Below are 23,742 nucleotides of genomic sequence, written 5' to 3' on the forward strand. Positions count from 1 at the left end.
GATAAACCAAAAATTTTCTCTAGGTGCGCAAATGTTGGGTACCTCCTGTTGACCTAGAATAATGAAATTTGGAGAGAAGCAAAGTCTCACAGCATAAGCAAAGGATAAAATCCGAAAACAGTTCATTTGTAGTTATGTCACATAAAAAAAAATAATTAAGTTTGTACGGAATCCTCAGAACGCGAGTTCTACTCGCACTTATCCGGTTTTTTTTATATATCCTTTACCACAACTGATGATTTTGAACAGTTGCGAAATACATACCTACTAACCAACAGTGCCTAAAAAGTTCAATGCAAAATATTAATTTGATATTGCAAAACGAATGAGCCCCCTGGGAAAATTTGTAATTTTCCTTAACATTCGTCATCGGGGCTTGTCCGTTTAAATACTGAATTATGATACAAAGCTCGGGACTCACTTTAGTCCTGTCAGTAGGGATAAAAAAGACCTTTGCCATACAAGAGGTGGTGCAGTACTAATTTTGAAATATGTCGTTTAGGTTTGTACTCTGGTGAAAAATTCACGTTTGTGACCTCGAGGAGTGGTCGCTCAGGCCGCCATCTTGGATGAAAGGTACTAAAATCTGTTTTTTTCAATATAATACTTCAACAGTTGATCCTACGACTAAAAACGTTCAATACAAACTTGAAGAGAATAAAATTTCACACACTTTTTGTTTTAAGATTTTTTTTGTAAGTCTCACATGTATCGAGTTATAGTAGCGTAAGATGAAAATTTGTTTACAAGATCGTCAAATTAGTTTTTTCTTGGTAAATTTCGAAAGAACAACTAACATTATATTATTCTTACCGCTTTTCCACACCAAAATAATGGCACAATGTATTCCAAATGAAAAGCAAATTCAATCTTGCAACTTTACCCCCAACGAAGGATGCTACACGACATCATGCGTTTAGAACGTATCACCAGGTTCAGAAATGGTATGGAACCTAAAAAACTTGGCACCAACGGACTTACTCCATTAACAATGACAAAGTGACCAGCACCCGAGACCTTATTGAATTTCATTTCATGCAAATGCAAAAAAGGATGCGGTGGAGCATGTGGCTGCAGGAAAGCTGGGTTGAAGTGCTCTATTGTGTGCGGATTTTATAATGGTGAATTATGCGAGAATGCACCAGAAGTTATCATCGAGAGTGAGAACGAAGATGAAACAATATCAATGGAAGCACAATTTCGTCTGGGTACAGACAATGAGTTAAAAGATGCCATTGAGGACGAAAACTATAACGAAGACATCAACATCAACCAACCCGGACCGTCAAAAATGAGAAAAAAACTAATGATATTGAAGATACAAACAATGAGTTGAAAGATGAAATTCAGGGCGAAAACTATAACGAAGACATCAACATCAACCAATCCGGGCCGTCAAAAATGAGAAAAAAATGATATAATAATAATGATAAATGATATAATTGCGAACATAGATTAAACTTTCGGCTCAGGCGCTAATTTCGTTTTAATAATCGCGAAACTGGGAATTTGGTGGATTAGGCCTACTGGGGATACCACAATAAAAAAATCGCGCCATTTACTCTACCTCATGTTGGTGTGGAAATGAGTTTTCAAAGTTATCATAATTAAGTAAGGAATAGTTGGAAATAATAAAAATAAATCCAAAAAATTGGAAAATTGACCATTTTGTAAACAAATTTTCATCGTTACGCTGCTATAACTCAAGTGTCAATACATGTGTGACTTACAAAAAAAATGTTAAAACAAAAAATATGTGAAATTTTGTTTTATTCAAGTTCGCGTTGAACGTTTTTAGTCGTAGGATCAATCGTTGAGGCATTATCTCTCTATCTAATGAAAAAGTTTCAAACAAATGAACGTAGAAAAAGATTATAATAACAATAGTAAAAAAAGACTATAATAACAATAGTATACGCATGAAGTTGGCGGTGGGGTGAGATCCCGAAAACAAAACAAAAAGCATCTAGCAAACCCTTTGACAGCCGTCATCGGCTGTTTATGACAGTCTTTGACAAATATCTTTATAGGTATCTGTTTCTGACGCGCAAAAAATGAACATGCAAACGAAAATTATCAAGATGATTCCCGACGGGAATTGTCTTTTTCGCGCGTTGGCGTATCGTGTATACGGCACTCAAGATCGACACGCAGAGGTGAGACTGAGTATCGTTTCAAATACATATAGTGGATAATTGGTCTACATTTTCGCGTTTTATTACAGGTAATGAGTCAAATGGTGCTGTGATTAGGTCACCTGGTGATTACAAATCACATATGAATAAAAATGGAATATACGGGGGAGAAGCAGAATTAGTTGCAGCTGCGTACATTTTTAAGATATGTTTAATCCTGTATCGCGAAGAACAAATTCATCCACACCGGATCGGATCACAAAATGAAACACAATTCTCGCTACTCTTCACCGGCGACGGAGACAGTGGACACTTTGATGTCTTGCAGAACCAAAATAAAATTCAGATAGTGAGTAATAAGTATGGAAAGTAACAATCAAATAATAGTAAATCTAAATATATCACCAAACAGTCAAAAGGACAGCCAGGATTTACGATGACAATGGAGAAAGGAGGAGTTTCAAGCAGCAGACAAGCCGATGAAGATGGTGGATGGTCGGAAGTATCACAAAAGAAAGAGGAAAATAAAATTGTAAGTGCGAATAACCAAATAAGCCAGAGAATAATAATAAACAAATATTCCTATAAGCAGGCAAGAGGACGACCAGGATCTATGTTAACCACAAAAGAAAGAGGTGTTTTGTGGAGTGAACAGCAACACAAATATGGAGAAAAAAATAATATAAAGAAGGTGATTTTGGAGAATAACGGGCAGAGCGGTAGCAAAAATAATTCAGCAAGTCAAGGAGATAGATCGATATCAATAGAGAAGGAACACCAATTTTCAACCAACGAATGGAAGCTTAGATTGATGAAAAAAAGAAAAGTAAGCACAGAAGGAATTGAAGTGGACAGCAAGTGCAGACCTGTCATCAAATCAACATGAAGAAATTCGCCTGTCTATTAGACGATGCGTAAGGAAATAGTGAGGCGCGAAGCGCCTAACAACGAGGCGCGCAGCGCCGAGATGGGGTGGCGCGCGAAGCGCGCTGGGGCGAAGCCCCTAGTACTGAAAAAAAAAGATTTTAGCACCTTTCATCCAAGATGGCGGCCCAGGCGACCACTCCTCGAGGTCACAAACTTGGATTTTTCATCAGAGTACAAACCTAAACAACATATTTCAAAATTGTTACTACACCACCTTTCGTAGGGTAAAAATCCTCACTGACTGGACTACTTATCAGGGAACACATATCGCCACTTTATAAGCACGGACTGTTTCGGAATTCCGAACTTCATGCGCCACATTTCAACGTCACAAGCATTGTATATATCTCCAAAAAACGATAGAGTCTGGTCGAGAAGTGGGTTCACTGAGAAAAATCGTTAGAATGGTCTTAAAAATATGGCGATTGGTGCATTGGATTCAGAATTAAAAATGATGAAACCGGTATTTTTTAATTAATCCGCCATTAAAAATTTCAATAGTTATAAAAAAAAACGAAAAGAAAAAAAGGGAGTTTCCGTTTTATAGCTATAATTTCAAAAATATAAAAGATAAATGAATTTTGAAAAAAGATCCTAAAAGAGGAGGAAATTTCCGATGGAAAAGTTCATGCTCCCGGAATTCTAGCTTCATTATTTATAATTTTAATTTAACGTTGAAAATAGTGCTCCGCGCGGCCGTTTCGGTGCCTAGGCGTCACCGCCTAGCGAAGCATGCAACACGAAACAATTTTTTTATAACATTCAATATAATTTTAAAAATTTGAATAAATTATAGTGTTATCTAGACACTTGAAGGAATGTAGTCTTACCAAAAAAAAATTTTTAACTCGATTTTCGTTTAAGTTATTTCATTGTTAATTAACTCATTTTTCGTAGACTTGACTTTTCATGAAATCACTTGTAAAAGTTTAAAAAATGGGTCTATAAATTTTTTTTCTTTTGTGAGCTCTTCTTATATAAATAATAAACAAGATTCAATGGTAAAAGTTTATAAAAGTTTTTCATTTGTTTATAATGATTTTTCAAAGTTATCAAAAATGGAAAAATCCGGCTAATGTTATGAAAAAAATTTTTTTTCATAAATCTTGAATTTTGGTTGTTTTTAAATTAATATGTTGCGTTTATTAGCTTGGCTGAAATTTTTTTAACGTTTATTGTTTAAAAATTTATTATAAACAAATAAACAAGTTGAATATTTTTGAAAAATTTTTTTTGGTCATTTTATTGTCTTAGTGAAATAATGATTTTTAAAAAAAAAATTTTTTTCTTAAAAAAATTATTTAATTGTTTATAACTGTTTTTTTCATTTATCCACCATTTAAATTATTTATTAAGAAATAATTTTTTTTCTAAAAATCATCATTTACAATTGTTAATATAATTATGAAAAAAAAATTTTTTTCTATTTGAATTTTCATTGTTTATTTTATAAACAATTTGTTATAAACAAATTTATATTTTCATTTTATTTTTTTTTCGTTGCTTTAAAAAATTACAAATACAGCCATGTGCATCAGAGTTGTAAAAAAAATTTTTTCGGGTAAAGTATTTTAAAATTCAATAATAAACAGAGAAAAATTTTTTTTACAACTCTGATGTACATGGCTGTATTTGTAATTTTTTTAAGCAACGAAAAAAAATAAAATGAAAATATAAATTTGTTTATAACAAATTGTTTATAAAATAAACAATGAAAATTCAAATAGAAAAAAAAATTTTTTTCATAATTATATTAACAATTGTAAATGATGATTTTTAGAAAAAAAATTATTTCTTAATAAATAATTTAAATGGTGGATAAATGAAAAAAACAGTTATAAACAATTAAATAATTTTTTTAAGAAAAAAAATTTTTTTTTAAAAATCATTATTTCACTAAGACAATAAAATGACCAAAAAAAATTTTTCAAAAATATTCAACTTGTTTATTTGTTTATAATAAATTTTTAAGCAATAAACGTTAAAAAAATTTCAGCCAAGCTAATAAACGCAACATATTAATTTAAAAACAACCAAAATTCAAGATTTATGAAAAAAAAATTTTTTCATAACATTAGCCGGATTTTTCCATTTTTGATAACTTTGAAAAATCGTTATAAACAAATGAAAAAACTTTTATAAACTTTTACCATTGAATCTTGTTTATTATTTATATAAGAAGAGCTCACAAAAGAAAAAAAATTTATAGACCCATTTTTTAAACTTTTACAAGTGATTTCATGAAAAGTCAAGTCTACGAAAAATGAGTTAATTAACAATGAAATAACTTAAACGAAAATCGAGTTAAAAATTTTTTTTTGGTAAGACTACATTCCTTCAAGTGTCTAGATAACACTATAATTTATTCAAATTTTTAAAATTATATTGAATGTTAAAAAAAAATTGTTTCGTGTTGCATGCTTCGCTAGGCGGTGACGCCTAGGCACCGAAACGGCCGCGCGGAGCCCTATTTTCAACGTTAAATTAAAATTATAAATAATAAAGCTAGAATTCCGGGAGCACGAACTTTTTCATCGGAAATTTCCTCCTCTTTTAGGATCTTTTTTCAAAATCCATTTATCTTTTATATTTTTGAAATTATAGCTATAAAACGGAGACTCCCTTTTTTTCTTTTCGTTTTTTTTTTATAACTATTGAAATTTTTAATGGCGGATTAATTAAAAAATACCGGTTTCATCATTTTAAATTCTGAATCCAATGCACCAATCGCCATATTTTTAAGACCATTCTAACGATTTTTCTCAGTGAACTCACTTCTCGACCAGACTAATACTATTGTTCAGCACATAAATCATATATTAGTTAATCGTACAATTAAGGGATATCTTCCGATCATTTGTTCAAGTATTTTAGAAAAACACAATTTTGGAGCGTACTCCACTTCGATTTCATCACGTTTCATGGTCCGGAAATGTTCAGTGGGCTGTCGGGGGTGATTTCGGCCGCAAGAGATGATGTTTCGGACAGCTATATCGAGCTGGAACCGCCACATTCGGGAATCGACATATCTCCAATGAAATAAATAAGGGCTAATTCAAGGCTAATTGAATTGCTCTATTTTCAGATTAATTAATCGAGGTTTAAGAAAAAAAAAAATTCGGCGGTGCCACCTCAAGATAAATTCGGAACCACCACCACAAAAACAACGGGAACAAAGTGAAATTTTGAAAAAGTTTTGAGGCTAGAATTAAAGCCTACTTAAAGGCTCATTAAATATCCTATCTTCAAATTAATTGCTCGAGGTTTTTGAAACAAAAATCCTTGGTGGTGCCACCTTGCGATAAACCTGGAATCACCATGTCAAAAACAACGAAATAAAAAAAAAAAAATTCGTAAAACCATTCTGGCCAAAGTTAAAGGCTCACTAAAGCTTTTAGGAATCCTCGATTAAAACATTTTTTGAATGCTACCCTTAGGCGTGAACACCTCCCCGAACTCGAAACATCAGTGTAACTGTTGGAGGGAACAAGTTAGAGGGTTCCGAAATCTTTAAAAAAAGCTGCCCCCCCCCGACTTGCTCAAAACAATTTGAAAAAATCATAGATTAAAGAGCTATTTATGAGCTCTGCAGTGTCGTAAACTGCGATTTTCGAGCTCGTCTCTGTTACAAAAAAATCAATTTTAAAAAGTGGGGTGGTGGACAGCTTACCGGAAAACTAGCCCGCCCAGAGTAAAAAAAATCTTTTCTAATTATTTTGACCACGTAAGAGTTAGAAGCTAATTAGGAGGCCCTGATGTACGTTGGAAATAATGTCGTAGAACCAAACTCTATAGATATATACACGCCCAATCGCAAAGAGAAAAACAAAAAATTAAAAATGATGAGTACTGGTATGTTGAGTCATTTAAGAGCTTTTGAATACCGGTGGTGACAAGTTTGATTTTCAACCCATGGTGACAAACAGCAAAAAACTACCCTTAAATTCATCGCAGGAAATTCTGTTTTACGGCAAGACGTTCAGCGATTTAACAGCTAATAGGATATGCATAATTTGATTTTTGAGCTATCCCCCCCCCCCCCCGACCTGGCCATGCTCAGATTTGTTTTCGATCATCAGAAAACTATCCTTGAAATTTATCGCAGCGAATTATTTTTTCAGCAAAATATTGAGCGATTTGAGAGTTTACAGGGTGTGCATGATTCGATTTTCAATTTACTCCCCCCCAACCTCGCCCTGCTCCGATTTTTTTTCGATCATCAGAGAACAACCCTTAAAATTCATCGAAGCAAATTCTTTTTGAGCTAACAGGATATGCATGATTCGATTTTATGTTTTGTTTTCAACGCTGTATGAGGTGGATCGGCATATTCAAGCGTGTCCTGCCGTTATTGAAAAATCGAAAACCATATGTACGAGTTGACTGCTGGAAAAGTAGATGAATTTTAGGAATTTGTATCTTGACAACCGATTATTCAATTCGATTGGGATTCATTTTATTAAAAAGTATGTAGATCGGGCTTGATGTAAATTTTTTTAAATTTTTATCAGAATCTATTGATGAGAAACATTACTATTGACAAAAACGTCAACCATTTCGCTAGGTAACATGCCTTGCGGTTCCTACGATTCCGAATTGGCAGTAGATGTAGGAGAAAAATTGTAATAATTTTTTAAAAAATGGGATTGTGGCAACGAGCATTATGTATTTGATTTGAAGAATACATTTGGATTTTTTGGTTCAGTTCAACTGACAACTTGGAATTGTGGGCATCGCAAAACATGTCACCGAGCGAAATTTACTGTCAATAACAATCCTTCCAATCAATCAATTATATACAAATGATGCTCAACCTATACACTTTTAAATAAACAAGAAAAAAACAACGAATTGAATAATTGGTTGCCGAGATGTAAGTTCCCAAAATTCACCCACTTCTTCAGCAGCTAGTATGATGACAATGAGTGAATATATGTGTAATCCTTGAAAATAAAACGGCCATTTTATTGGTATTTAAACAAAATACGAACGAACATTAAATCAATTTGTACATACACTCATGAGGTGGATGATTTATTCAAATCCAGAGGAAAATCTGGTTTCCATATTCATTGGCAACGAATATGAGCAGGCGGTAAAAGATTAAGTAAGGTGTAGAAGATATAAAATTTGACGTACCCTAACAATACTTCAATCGGTATGTCAGCTGAAGTAATTGTGGCTCAAAAATCGAATTATGCATAACCTAAATAAAAAGAATTAGCTGCGATGAATTTTAAGGGAAGTTTTTTTTCTGTTTGTCACTAAGGGTTGAAAATTAAAAATTGACACCACCGGTATTCAAAAGCTCTTAAATCTCTTGAACCTATTAAAAACATGCCAGCACTCACCATTTTTAATTATAATTTTTTTTTGTTTTATCGTCGCGATTGGACGTGAATATATCCATGGGGGTTGTTCTATGTCATTATTTACAACGTATATCAGGAGCTCCTAATTAGCTCCTAAAACTCACGTGGTCAAAATAATTAATAAAGTTTTACTTTTTACCCTGGGTGGACTAGTTTTCCGGTAAGCCCCCCCCCCCCCCCCCCTCACCAACGTTTTAAAATTGATCTTCTCGTAACAGAGATGAGCTCAAAAATTTACGGTTACGGCATTGCAGAGCTCATAAATAGCTCTTTAACTTATGAATTTTTCAAGTTTTGTTGAGCGAGTGGGGGGGGGGGGGGGGTCAGCTTTACGGAGGTGGTTCCGAAAGCGGTCAAAGTCGTTCTCGAATTAAAGGCTCTCGATACACTGCCCATGCGATTTAAATGCTCCACCCCCAAGGGGGAAAACCACCCCCGAACTTGGAAAATCGGTGTGACTCTTTAATGGAACACGTTACACGGTTCCCAGAGGTGTCAAAACTACTCCAGAATTAAAGGCTCCAGATCACCGCCTGTGTGTATTAAATACTCCGCCCGTAAAGGGGGGAACCACCCACGAACTCGAAAAAACGGTGTAACTCTCGGACGGAGGAAGTCAGAGTGTTTCGAAAAGCTACTTTACTGCCATTAGTAACCACGAAACACAAATACAATTCACCATCTAACAAAACAGATTTAGATTGATTGATTCCTGGTTCTGTCCATAAGAGTATCCTGGTGCATCGGTATGCAGTGTTATTGGAATAGGTGTCGATACTTTTGAAAATTGCTTATCGCTCACAAATTTGTTGCACCAATATGTTTCGCTTTTTTCTACATCAGAAATCGGCAATTATGGTCATTTCAGGCACATTTCGAATATATATTATCAATTGTCTACAAATTGTAAATATAGTTCCATAGAATTGAAGTGATTCGTCGAATCGATATTAGTTGTGCGTACAATTATCGATGAATTATTATTAATATTTACACCATTGAAGATTTTCAATATTTTGAAAATGTGATTCAAATTATTCAATTTTAAATCAAATTGTGAGTAATAAATTGCTTACGTTGAATCTCCCTTTTTCAGAGAATTCATCAATCAGTCAAGAACAAATGAAAATTTTTTCAATCATTCTACTTATTGGAAAGTCTATTACTAATTTTTCTGAAAACTGGTCGATTAATGAGGAATATTTTGCCAATTATTCACAAAATGAGTAATGCGAGATGGGAAATTGCAAATTTGTATAGAAATAGACATTTAATAAAAAATGAATTGCTAATTATTTAAAAAATTAGTAATGTGAAAGTCGGAATTGCTAGTTTTGGTAAAAATGCTCAATTAATAAAGAATAATTTGCGAATTATCCTAAGAAAATTCGAATCCGAGGGTGGATCACCTCGTTGCGGGTGGAGTATTTAATTCGCACCAGCCGTGTTTGGGAGCCTTTAATTCCAGAGTAATTTGATACCTGTCGAGTTCGAGGGTGATTCCCCCTTTGGGGATGGGCATTTATAATTCGCATAGGCAGTATATTGAGAGCCTTCCATTCCAGAGTTATTTTGACGCCTCTTGGAACCGTGTAACTTGTTCCGCCAATGAATTACATAATTTTTTCGAGTTCGGCAGTAGCCCCCCCCCCCCCGAGGGTGGAGCATTCAATTCGCACGGGCAATGCATCGAGAGCCTTAAATTCCGAAGTCATTTTGACGCTTCTTGGAACTCTAACTTTGTCAAACAGCTACACCGGCTTTCAGAATTCGGGGGGCGGGGGGTCTCGCCTAGGGGTGGCTTTCAAAAAATGTTTCATTTATGGACTCCTAGAGCCTTTAATGAGCGTTTAATTCTGGCGAGCACACTTGTTCGAAAATTGTTTTTCGATACAGTTGTTTTCGGCATGGCGATTCCAGGTTTATCTCGAGGTGGCACCGCCAGAGGTTCTTTTCAAAAAACGCGGAGCCTTTATCTTGAAAATAGAGCATTCAAGTAGCCTTTATTTAGCCCTCAATTATTCTATAGGAGATATATCAATTTTCGAATGTGGCGGTTCCAGCTTGATATAACTGTTTCGAACTGGACTGTGGGGTTTTCGTAGAGCTCATAAGAAGCATATATTCCTGGAGCGCACTCTACTTTGATTCCGTTACGTGTCGCATTCCGGGGATGTTCGGTGAGCTGTCGGGGGTGCTTTCGGCCGCAAGGAACGGTTTTTCGAACTTGGCTGACGGGTTTTCAGAGAGCACATAAAAAGCACAGTGCGCCTTTCACTTCGATTAGGTAATGTGTTCAGTCATCGGGGTGCTGGGTTCGGTACAACTGAAACCCCTCCGGAAATTGATGATTCCAACTATACAGTTTGAGCACAAAAATCGCGTATTGGCCAAAAAAATTACATATTAATAGCACAAAATTTTGCTGTCAATAGAAGTTTGTTTCCCTATGGAGCGGGTACCAGCTTGACTGATCTCGATAAGCAGACTGAAGAATGAAAAATAATACTTTTATTGTTGTTTGACCGTTGACTGATGACTACTATAAGTAATCATAACCACACAATCTCAATTTGCCACTGGATGCAAAAGATTTTGACAGCTCTTATGCAGCAACCGTCTCGAGTAAGTTGGCTTCGTAGATACGGGCGAAAATATTATCGCTGACCAATAAAGTTCAATTATCTTGTGCATGCGCAATCAATCTCTCAACCTGCTAACTTTCACCATTTCCTCTCGGTATAAAAGGTGGCCACTCGTCAACAAAATCCGGGAAGTCAGGGATTCGTGAGATTTTAAATGATTCAGAGAATTGAGTGACGTTATGGAAGGAGACAGAATAAAGTTACCCTTGTGGACGACAGCCAAATTCTAAGAATAATTTCTCTGCCACGTTCAGGTCTCCATAACTATCAAACAAATCATAGACATGTTCTTGCTAACGATTTGTTCGAAGCTTTATTGGTTAAATACCTAAACTGGCAATACTAGTTCAAATTTTCAGAATTCCCTGACGCTTCCTTGATCTCTACAATCTTCAGATTCAGAACCCTATGCTGATTTATGTATCTACGAGAATCTCATAAGAGTTACAGAACTTGAGGAAACATAATTAATTATCAACCTGAAATTGGTATTTATAAATGGCTAAAAGTGCATTGTTAAATTAATGGGCATATAACATTACAAACTTCAACCTTCCAAGTTTTCCACGTTTTTTCACACAGTAGATGCCCAGAAAATTTAACTTTAAGGAACTATTTCTATATATTCAGTACAAATTTTAATGAGGTCTTGCATCTGTGTAAATCACTGACTTGCAGGACTTGTTAAACAAGTTTGGTAGTTGAAAATAAATACTCTTTTGGCAATTTTATTATGAGATGGTCGCAGATGTTTATTAGAGTATTACAATCGTGAGCTACGATTACCTCGAACATGCAACAGATAAAAAAAAAATATTATAAATAAGTGCTCAGATAACGGTTTTTCATTTTGATTCACTGTAAAACGATGAGATGTCCAGTATGTTGATTGGAATTCACTCTTTGATGAGTTATTTTATTCAGAAGACCATTCTCTACTATCTCACTACATCAGTTTTATTCTATATCAAATTGGCATTGCTAAATATTTGATTTTCCAAAACTACACTGATAATGATTTTAATCAACAAATAGTATTATTGAATTTACCACAGAAAGAGAAAAATATCTGTTTCTCTGAATTTGTAATAAATAGTTTACCAAACTAAATAAGAGATTGGACGCTTTCCTTCAAGCTGACACAAAGCGACAGAGTGTTATAGCCAAATGCACTCCGGCACAGTGTAGGGGTGCTGTTGAAACAGCTTCTGAGCTGTGTCAACTGAGTGTATCTTGTTGTTTTTGGAACGCACCATGTCAGACACTGTGTCGTACTGTGCTGACAGATTCCATTAACAAAAAGCTCCCACAGAGAGTTGAAATTGAACAAGGCTACTGAATTTTTCAGTTCTGGAATGGTTAAAAAAAAAAAAAATGCAAGTTCTTTTCCATGATATTAGTATCTTTTTCTTTTGAAAGTTTAGGGTAAACACGTATGGATGTAATAATTTGACAAAAACTCAGTATGTGACCAGCTTGCAACAAAATTATCAAAAAATACTTATTCGTTATCAATTTTAAAACTTCTTCAAATTTCAGCATCGAGGAAAAGTTCTGCATTCATACCTGTCATGTAGTTATCAGGTATCTTGATCTTGACTTTGGTGTTCAAATCCATACATTTCTCTTCTAAATCAGAGGTAATACCTAATTCAAGTACTTCAAGTTTTTGCATCTGTGCTTTGCGCTTTGTTCTCTTCTTTGTTTGTTTGTTTGATTTTTTTTTCGATTCAACCTCGCAGCCAATCTGATGTTTAACAGATTCCAACATCTCCTCAGAATTATATTTTGCATGCCCATTACTACTATCACCATTGTCATCATTATCAGTAACATTGTTTTGCTCGTCATTAAAGTACATGACTGAATCATCAATGTAATTCTCTGACAATTGGCACTCTAGCATCCCTTCTTCTTGACTTTGCTCTTCCTTTGGAAAACCCATAGTCTTTTCGACATAATTCAAATCGACGCGCCCCATTTGCACACTTGGTTTTGTCTCGGTAATCAAATTGCGGAGTGAACTTTGCGCCTGATTTGTTTTTTCAAAAAAATCACTGCACTGATCAAGCTGCACGCAACAGTCTAAGCAAACCGCAAGCGGTAGGCTGTCGTTGATCACAACCTGCAAAAATAAGTCATGTCAGAACATGGCAAACAGGGAATGGGTATTGAAAAAAAAAATGTAAGTAATTTGATTCTACTTTTACTTTCAACATTGCTTTGCTTTTTCCCTCAACACTTGGCTTTTTTGTTTCACATTATCTAGGATAGCCGAAATACATAGTATCGAAGTTAGTAATGTTATTGCAACGACGCATGCCAGGAAAAATCAATAACCGCAACTTTAGGATACTTTGAAATTCTGCGAATGAGAGTAAAGCAAAATATACTGTAATTTTTATAACTTGACAAATGGAAAGTGTATCTTCAATTGGAAAATAGTGTTGTTTTCCCCATTCTTACATGTTACATTGACGTTACTAACTTCAGCTTTATCTAAATAGAATTTAACTACAAAGTACCTGAATTTGAAGACACTTCAATATCTTCAACTCGATTCCCAACTTCTGACCTTCAGCGTCGTAAATACCAATAAGCTTGTCCTTAGCTTCGGCACAGAGTCGACACAAATCAGCACCAGACATTATTATTCAAATCAAGTCCTTAGTCTCGACGTTGGACGAGGGCAGAGAATTTGTTGAACTGAAGCGATATTTAAGTGGTTATTATATCACCCAGAGAACTGTCAAACTGTCATAGGAAACCGCATTATTTGCGGTTAGAACAGGCAAACACGTTGAAAATCCTGTTGTAAACAAAAGACGATCGGAGACGCTGCTGGTGCTCTCACCGTTCCTGGACCACGCCAACTATCCATTTTGCTACTCACGATTAGCGAATGGATTTTTTCTTTCAACTATATTCGTTGTAACGACAGTCACAGACAATTATTTAAACAATGGCATAGGACAACGTAGTATATTTCATAATTACAGCTGCACTTGAAATACCATCAATCCGGAAGCGAGTTTCTAACGACATCATGAAGATTCGGGCTATGTTTACACGACAAAGACTTGCGGTGCGTTCCGAAATTAGCTGACAGTCACTGTTGCCAAGTGCCAAGTAAAACACATCACTATATCAGTATTCAAAAATCTCTTAAATATTACAAACTCGGAAACAAAGAGGATTGATTAGGTAGAGCGGAAGGTTCGCGAGTGAGTGTGAGTATAAGAGCATATACCACACGCGAATACGTGTTGGTGTGGATGTTGGTGTTTTCAATGTGCTGAGCAAGCCAGGTAGCATCTCATGTAGCATCCGATCATGCAAGACCATGGTCGGCAGCACTTTGCGGGCGAATTATGCAAGGTTGATGCATGTTTCTGTGGAACAGGTGATCTTGCAGATAAACCATACGGATCTGTCGAATGACACTCGCTACAATATATTAGAGTGTTGAGAGAAAACGTGTTAATCATACCTACCAAAAATGGTACACGAATGTGGGGTGCAGGGCTGCAAGAAAAACTCCCGTATGTACCCACGTCACACATATTTTCATACTCTGCGAGATCCGAAAATGTAAGTATTCAACGACGAATAACATAACCTACTCCAGTTCACTCGATCGCGCTTTGTTTCTCAATACAGCAGTATGTACTGCTTTAGTAATCTATTTTGTGTACAGTACAGACGTGCAAAATAGCTGTCATTTGCTGGTGTTGAAAAACCTGATGAAACATGAATTGCATATGAGTCAAATCTCATTGAGAAGCTAGGTTCTTGCGACGAGAATTGAAAGAAGAAAGCAAAATATAGACTGCGGCTCAGGCTCAGCAGAGATAAAAAAATTAAAAAATTTGGAGCCAAAAAAAATAAGAATAAATAGAGGTTAATAAGAAGAAAAGATTAATTCTGTAAATATTGTAAATACCAAAACTGTATATAGTGTAAATAGCGTAGATATTGAAACGGACTCGCGTTTCGAAATAACATGTGGGTTCGTGAGCTTAGTTAGCAAATCAATCAAAGGCGAAAATTAAATGTTGAGAGAAACTGCTTTTAATGCAAGTGAATGTTTTCAGTTTAACATCCGAAACAAGACTGTTTTTACAGTAATACCGGTTGACGCAGCAACCTTATTTATTTTATGGCATTTGAAATATTACGTGTCTTTTATCTGTGATGACTACTAGATCGTTAGAGAGGGGAATAGAACGGCGGGTTACTGACTCGTCCCCCAACTCACCAGAGGCGCTGCGAAGCTTGCTACGAAATTATACATGGGCGCCTTATAGCACCTTCCACTATACCTAATCCTCTTTGCTCAAAAATCTGTAGTATTCGATAAAATATTGACAATCTGCACAATAATTAGATTGCGAAAGAAAACTCGTACAACGACAGAGAAAAACTGTAGTAATTTGTTTGTTATAAATATTTTTTATTTCTTGGAAAACTCTCTTTTGCACTTATGTAAGATCCCCAACTACAAAATCCTATCAGTAAAAATGCCTAAGGTAATGTGAACTAGCGGCTGTCGGTAACAAAAACTGTAACAAGACGTTTTCGGATATTATTCGAGTTTCGTCGATGGATCTGACAGAAAATCGTTACACCAGTTCTAATAGTTCAATCGCTAATTCACCAATCGTTATCCCCTGGGGACGATCTTCTTCGAATTGATTCCGAATGATGGGACGCTGTCCTCGTGGTGCTGTGACGTTGGAGCAGTAGTCCCTGAAAATTCAAAAAGTTAGCAGCTGGAATTCGTTGACGAAAGTACAGCTAGACGCACAATCAGTTTTTTGTCACCAAATCAAATTGCAAAAAAAGTTTTGGGTCACCAAATTGTAACATCCGACCGGAACGTCCGTATATTTTATCGATTATCATTATTATATGTCACTTTTATCAACTAACCGAACTTGAAGTATGAGAATCTTGTAACCAGAAGGTATCAAAACAACGGTCTAACTATTTGAAATATTCCTAGATGGAAATAACTATGAAATTCATTAACCAGAGTTACGACATCTTCGGACTACAAAGAGCTATAATATTATTGTACATTATTACATATTATTATTATATTAACACCATTATATCCAATTATTACATAACACTGAACAATGCCATTTGCGCATTTGGAGCTAAGAGCTACACTCACTGCTACACTATAAGCAACCTACGCTATACCATATAGCCTGGAGAATAGAGGACTGTAAAACCATAGATATGTACATAACTAATATAATGTACAGTTAGATGCACTGCTGCAATGATCTATAAAACCAGTCGCAGCAAAACCTTCAAAACCGTAAATACCAGTTATCTAACATGAATTATACTCTCTCCGTAATGTCGTATTGTAGGCAACGCGCACAAACATTTGGAGGTCATCCAGATCTCCAATGTGGAGCCATACAGAACCCCATCTTGAGAACATATTAGGAAGCTTAATGACGAAACGATTGTAGGTAAATCAATTCACGGAATGATTCTGTAAGGCGAAACAACCCGACAAACATTATTCCGAACAGAATTACAATTAATGTATCAATATAATAAAAATCAACTCTTCAAGGTGAACAAAGCTTATGCCAGCTTTGAGGTGAAACGGAAGAAAATATATCCCTAGCCCTTTACAGGTATTGCACGACTGCCAAGGAATAAACCTAAAAATATATACGTGACAACGCCCAGTAATAGGCAACCAACAAACATAAGAACAACGCGCCAATACCTTTCCAGCCGATTTATATCAATATAAAAACTAACAATTACGAAAGAGAATTATATGAAAAGCACATACATAAACGTATCCCAAAACTACGATCTATCAAATCTTTAAATATCCTAACTCTGTTAAGATTGTTACAACACGAATACCTAAGAATATTCGCAGCAGCGCAATTCTAGTATTAGCTTTAATATTAGATAAATAGCAACTACGTCCCATAAATAATTACTATTGGTCTCCAAGTGAATAATGATAGGAATTAATTATAACATATCCGCAATTCTATATATTTACACGCTATAAACCTAACCAAATAACCAGTGACCGACATGGTAATCTTAATATATAGACTTGGTAATGAACAGAACATCTAATTGTAAGAAGTAAACTACGACTAGAACCCAGTGTATCGTGACCTCGAGTGCACACGGCACTAACGTCCGCGACATATGACACCACGACAAAACATCGGTCACCCCTAGCGCACGTGCATTGTAATTACCATATTAGGAAATAGCAGCTAAAGTCGGCCCAGGAGGGTTATTACGGTTCTTGAGCGAGTTTACTCATTTCTCACATTTTCATCTCACGTGAGTTTAGTCACACTATTACGGATCTCTCGAGTGAAAATGTGAAGTAACTAGGCACTTCTGGTATAGGGATGTCACATTTTCACGAAAGTTGACGCTATTTTGTCAGATAACCCACAAAAGTTGTTGTGAACGTCAGAAAGAATTGTTGAAGAAAATGGACGTGACAGAAGTACAATATATAAAATATATAATAAATAACATAAGTATATATAAGTTGTATTGAATGGGTCTGAGGCATCGCGTAGTGTTCGTCGTATTCTGAGCATTTGATTTTCCTGATTTTGCATAATCACGATCACTAAATTGCATAAGTTCCCACGTATCAATAACTTTTATTCTTTAATCAACAAATATGGAGTAATCTTCGTTCTCAGATGAAACCGATGGAACTTTCAGGCAAATCCAAGCAAATTACGCTCACGAGCATACGCGGAACGATTCTCGACACCGAATTTCATGTCGAGTTTATTCACGCGGATAACCTCGTTCTTTCACCTCCAGAGATTCACCGTAATAGGGTGAGCCACTCACTTTCGTCATTTTCACTCGAATCGAGAACCGTAATAAGCTCCCAGATCCTAACGTCTGTGAAAAGGGGGGTGGAAGCACGGAAGCCAGAGGGGCTTACTGCCCCCGGCACCAAAGCTCACTCGGATAGGTAGCTAATGGCACACATCTCTACACATACACCACCACACCAACATAGTTTTATACCATATATATGTAATACTCCTATATTGCTAGCACTCACCGAAACGCGAAGAGAACATTACGGTGCAGACAATATCGCTCTCTCACTCATGACTCGTCACTTTGGTGTAACATCCGACCGGAACGTCTGTATGTTTTATCGACCATTATTACTGCATGTCACTTTTATCAACTAACCAAACTCGAAGTACGAGAATCTTGTAACCATAAGGTATTCAAACAACTATCTAACTATTTGGAATATCCATAGATAGAAATAACTATTAAATTCACTAACCAAAGCTGAAAAACCGTGTTACGAGATCTTCGCACTACGAAGAGCTATAATATTATTATACGTTATTATATACCAATATCATATTACCACCATAATTAACTAACACTGTTCGCTATTTGATAGCTCGTAGTTCGACCGAACCGCGTGGAAGGTGTGGGTCGCTGAAGTCAAAGATGAGTTTTTGTTTTTGAGTTTAATTTTACATCTTATTTATTTTATTTACATATGTACAGTTAAAGTAAAGGTTGCCAAGTGATAACAGGAAAGGTTTGTGTCCTTTTAAATTGTGGTGGAGGCTGCAGCGAGGATGTCGGGCGTCGAGGGGGGTCAGTCTCAGTCCTAGGTGGCAGCGTGTACCGGCTCTCTGGAGAGCTTGGTGGTGTCGGGGGACGGCGGTTCTCAGCCGTCTTTACAGGAGACTCCCACTCACTGTCGGTCGTCTGGGTGGCAGTCGACACAAACGAGCGCTGCGGCTCGGGAAATGGGGAGACTGGAGCCGGGATGCGTCTGTGGTAGCTTGGTGAAGTCAGTCGAGCTCTCCGGACATCCCACAAGGAAAGTAACACGGCTGGAGGTCTGGTGAGAGGCCGGGACGGGATCTCGATAGGATGCAGTATCCAAGGAACTGGCGGGTTTGAAGCTGCTGAGTTTGTCAGTGGGCTGGCCGCAGCCAGATAATCCGTCATGCAATTGGTGTGCTGTCCGGTCTGTCTTATAACGTGTCGTCGTAGCGTCAGTCAAACGTCGTAGCGTCAGTCAAACCTCGGCGTAGCGTTGAGGAGTAGGTACGGCGTGGCGTTGAAGCGTCAGCGTCGGTAGGGTTTGTCAGGACGAGGTGAACCCGAAGTGTCCTGCCGATCGGTCTGATCGATCGTCTCTTATTTCAGCTTCGATTGGACTTTGGCAGCGGGAGACCACGTTGGTTGATTACGCAACGCGCTCGGCTGCGTGGGTGGCGTCAGCGGCGCGCGTGACGTCACACTTTCTTCTGGGTCGCGTGATTGGAAAGTGTGAAAGGCTGGTTGCCTCGCGTGGGTTGGAAGGCGCGCGACCAACGAGTTGCGTTCACAATGTTGTTGTGAACAAACACCATTATATCCAATTATCATATAACACTCGACAATGCCATTTGTGCATTCGGAGCTGAGAGCTACACTATATGCAACTTACGCTATTCCATATAACCTGGAGTACAGAAGACTGTAAAACCATAGATACGTGTATAACTGACATAATGTAAAGATAGATGCATTGCTGCAGTAATCCATAAAACCAGAGACTGCGAAACCATCAAAACCGCGAATACCAATTACCCAGCATGAATTATACTTTCCTCCATAAACGCCGTATTGTAGGCAACTCGCGCAGCGTTTTAAAGGCTATACAGATTTACAATGTGGAGCCATACAGAGCTCCATCTAGAGAGCACATTAGAAAACTTAAAGACGAAACGATTGAAGGTAAATCAACCAGTGAATTCAACTCACAATAAACTCAAAGATGCATAAGTGGCAACGCCTAGTAACAGGCAACCAACAAACATATGAACAACGTTCTAGTAGCTTCCAAGCCGATTTATATCAATATAAGAATTAATAATTACAGAAGAGAATTATAATACGAAAACACACACGTAAACCTGCTCTAAAACTGCGAATTATCAAATTGTTAAATACCCTACATCTGTTAAGATAGTTATATCACAAACACCTAAGAATATTCGCAGCAGCGCGATCCTAATAATGTTGAGCAAATAGCAACTATGTCTCATAAACAATCGCTATTGTACTCCAGGTGAATGACGACAGTAATCAATTATAATACATGTGCAATTTTACATATTTACACGCTATAAAACTAACAAAACGACAAGTAACCGATATGGCAATATATAGACTTTGTAACGAACATGATAGTAAGAATATTTAAGACGTCAAGTACGACTAGAATCCAGCCCATCGTGACCCCGAAAATGCACACGGCACAAACGTACACCACGATACATGGGTCACCTCTAGCGCAGACGCACTGTGATTACCATATTAAGAAATAGCGGCTAAAATCGGCCTGGGTCCTGACGCCCACAGGGGGGAAGAAGCGCGGTAGCCGAGGGGCCAGGGGGGGGGGGGGGGGGGGCCGCCCCAACACCAAAGCCCACGCGGAATGGAAAATTACAGCGCAACGACCCTACACCTACACCACCGCACCAACGCAGCGTTATACCATATGTAAAAGCTTGCAATACAGTAATAGCTAAATAACTAAGATCACAGGCGTACATGCGGCGAAGATATCGTGCCCGAATTCTAATTCCTAGAAAAACGGGGAAGATGCGCAAAAGTTGACAAAAGCTGAAGAAGGGGATCGTTCTGCGCAACGATCGACACCTATAAAAACGGTGACCGATCACCGGCTCGTCCTCTTGGTTTCTACCACGAGATTCGTTATCTTGTTCCGGTACAGTCTCGCGGTAAAATTCTTTTGCCTTTTGCATTTAAACTTTTCCTACAACGTTACTCTGCCCAAGAATCCAGCGAGCTTTCAGCTCTATTTTGTCATATTAATTTAAAATCTTACAACTGAGTAACCCCGTTGTTTGTGACTTGAAACATTGAACTTATAAAATAAATCCAAATTAATCAAAGTATCCAAATATATTAAAATCAGTCATTCCGTTAAATCCTCTGACCAATCTACGCTGCAAGTCATCATGTCCAGATCATTCTCAAAAGGTAAGCCAATTACTTAAATCTTCCATCCAACAATTACTCCTTCCTCGGTTCGTTCGATTAGAGCGATAGAATGACCGTTGTCCGATGTATTTCAATACTTTTTCGGTAATTGGTGACCCAAACTACTGATGTAAGTCTAGTTGTAGCTGTGTGAACGATTCCAGTGTCTAACATCTGGAAATTTCCGCCAGTAGCGGGATTCTGTAACTCTGCACCGACAGTTGTCGCTTGCATCGACGATGCTAGCGACGTAGGGTGATTCTGTAACTTAGACGTACCGATATTCATCGATGCAAAACTAATCACAGGTGCATCGATAAATGTCGATAGATTTTCAGCAAATTTGACAACGTCGCAGATATTATCACTAAAAATCTAGTAACTTCGGACAGATTATTTGTGAACGCAAACAACATTGTCTATTGTTCTGTATCTTAGCCGTGATCTTTCCTCACGTTGTATAAAAAAACTTTTCTCCGATTAATCAAAAATGGAACAGTGTAAGTATACTGAGCACAAATAGTTCCAATGGTTTTAGATTGAGTACTATTGACTATATGAATGTTGCAATGCTTAACTCAACTGATTTGGAGAAAAGGCCTTGTGTCCTCTGTTTGTCATCTATTAATCACAATAATGACTAGAATCACTCTATCCAAGTAATTCTATAAAATTCAGAAATATTTTTTTAAGGTTACCATGACTGAGCCCTCTTCATAAGTCTATTTCTCCGCATCAAAAGAACTGATTAAATATTATTATTTAATCCATTATTTCGGTGAATAAAAAATGAACTTGTTATTTTTTATATTAAAAATCCATCGAGAGAGTTGATCAAATACTATTATTTAATCAACCCTTACGATATCTTACAAATGGACTTGTATATTTGGAAAGATATTGAGGATTGAGTCAACGTAAGCTTAAAAGTATGTTTTTTAATTTTATAAAATTACTTGGATAACGAACACCGTTTTACAGAGGACGTTAAAACGATTACATTATTGTGCTGAAAAAAATAATTACTTGTTAAAGTAGATCTTCATATTCACTTGCATGATGAAGTTCTCAATCCTCTTTAAATTTAAATACTATTTTGAAGGCTAGAGAAAAATTCACGCGCAACACATTGACACGTTGTTGCACCAATACTATCGTCTACTGTGTCACTGATTATTGTTTCCTATCTATCCGCTAGGGGCGCCATTGGCCCGGGGCATGATAGATATAGATATATACCGATAAGATAACCTGCTCTTCGAAGTTTTTGACAGTTCATAACTCAGTGTAAAATGTGTGTCAAACTGTCTCAAAAGTTGTGAGCCCTCGCTTGATGTTTATGGATTTTATTGACTTAAACATTTGAGGATTCCGTTAAAATAAAACAATTATCACGCCCGCCATGGAAAGCTATTGAACATCTCAATCATTTTTTATTCATATTTTTCTTCATTTTTGAGTGTTATTCAGGATTGTTGATTCCGAAAAATCAGCTGTTCGGATCTGATTTATGATTGGCTCACCTGAGGGGGCAGCGCTGCAGACAGCGAAGACGAGAACCACGGTTTTGCCTCATTATCTGAGTCATTCCCCACCCTTTTAGTTTCCGGACCTGTATGTAAGACCGTGTCGTAAACTAACGATTCGAACTAGCGACAAATATCGTTAACTGCGTCGTACAGAATCACCACTAGCGACAATTGTCGATAGGTAGCGTTAACGATAGCGATAATCGTCGCTAGAGAGTTACCGAATCCCGCTACAGGTACGTTCGACTTCACTTTAGGTTGCAATGCGCAAGCGCGAATGAAAGCGGGAGTACGCAACAGTTGTCTTGAGTATATGGAAACACGTCATTAGGTTTGTTCGCGCTAGCTACACTTCTACACTTTCGTGGGGAGTGTACCCTTGCGCGTTCGTTTTAGTGGACGTGACGTCAGATGGCGCTGTTCGTTTTACAAATTCCTTGCCTACGTCATTGCCGGTTTAATTGTAAGGTGCTGTGAGGTTATGAGTGCTCGTGTTTTGGAAATCTAAAACGTGTTTTCGACGCCAACATCAATCGAAAATGGTTTATGTTTGTTATTTGTGTAACCGTAAAGCCTCGAGAAATGATAAAATTTCATTGCATAGGCAAGTGTGTTGACATATTGTAGTGTATACTTGTTTGCAGTTTTCCAAAGGATCCAGGTTTACGTAACAGTGAAGGAGACCGATGACAAGAAATCCAGAACTATGAAGAAGCTTCAGGACCAAATTCTGCGTTTGAAGAAACGTATCAACTCTTTACAAAATTTGGTACAACATTTAACCGATAAAGGGCTCATGACCAAGGAAGCTGGCGATAATTTATTGGTAATGTATAGGTTAAATTGAGAGTAGTACTTTAAGCGGTTAGAGATAGTCCAAGGCGTGAAAAAATGAGTATTTACAATAATTTTTTTTTACAGTAATTAAATTTATTTTATACAGCTAATAATAGAGTTAATGTATTATATTTTAAGGAGGGTGGCTGCACTCGGCGATGATGCATATGTTAAAAGCTTAAGAAATTTCAAAAGCTTAGAAGTTAATAAAATTTGGTGAGCATATTTCTTG

At 36.9% G+C, this 23,742-nt stretch overlaps 1 protein-coding gene across 4 annotated transcripts in view; it reads right to left on the bottom strand.

Moving 5' to 3' along the window:
- The window catches only part of LOC107228136 (zinc finger protein 37), a 185,516-nt gene extending 171,369 nt beyond the window's left edge, over positions 1 to 14,147 (bottom strand). For all 4 annotated transcript variants that reach the window (XM_046740057.1, XM_046740059.1, XM_046740056.1 and 1 more), the window contains exons 1-2: positions 13,605 to 14,147; positions 12,646 to 13,204 (exon numbers count right to left, since the gene is read on the bottom strand). In XM_046740057.1, coding sequence (XP_046596013.1) covers positions 12,646 to 13,204; positions 13,605 to 13,727 — 682 coding nt within the window. In that variant the 5' untranslated portion in view covers positions 13,728 to 14,147. The remainder of the gene's footprint in view (positions 1 to 12,645; positions 13,205 to 13,604) is intronic.
- Positions 14,148 to 23,742: the final 9,595 nt, after the last annotated feature.

This window comes from Neodiprion lecontei, chromosome 5 (assembly GCF_021901455.1).
Source record: "Neodiprion lecontei isolate iyNeoLeco1 chromosome 5, iyNeoLeco1.1, whole genome shotgun sequence".
NCBI lineage: Eukaryota > Metazoa > Arthropoda > Insecta > Hymenoptera > Diprionidae > Neodiprion > Neodiprion lecontei.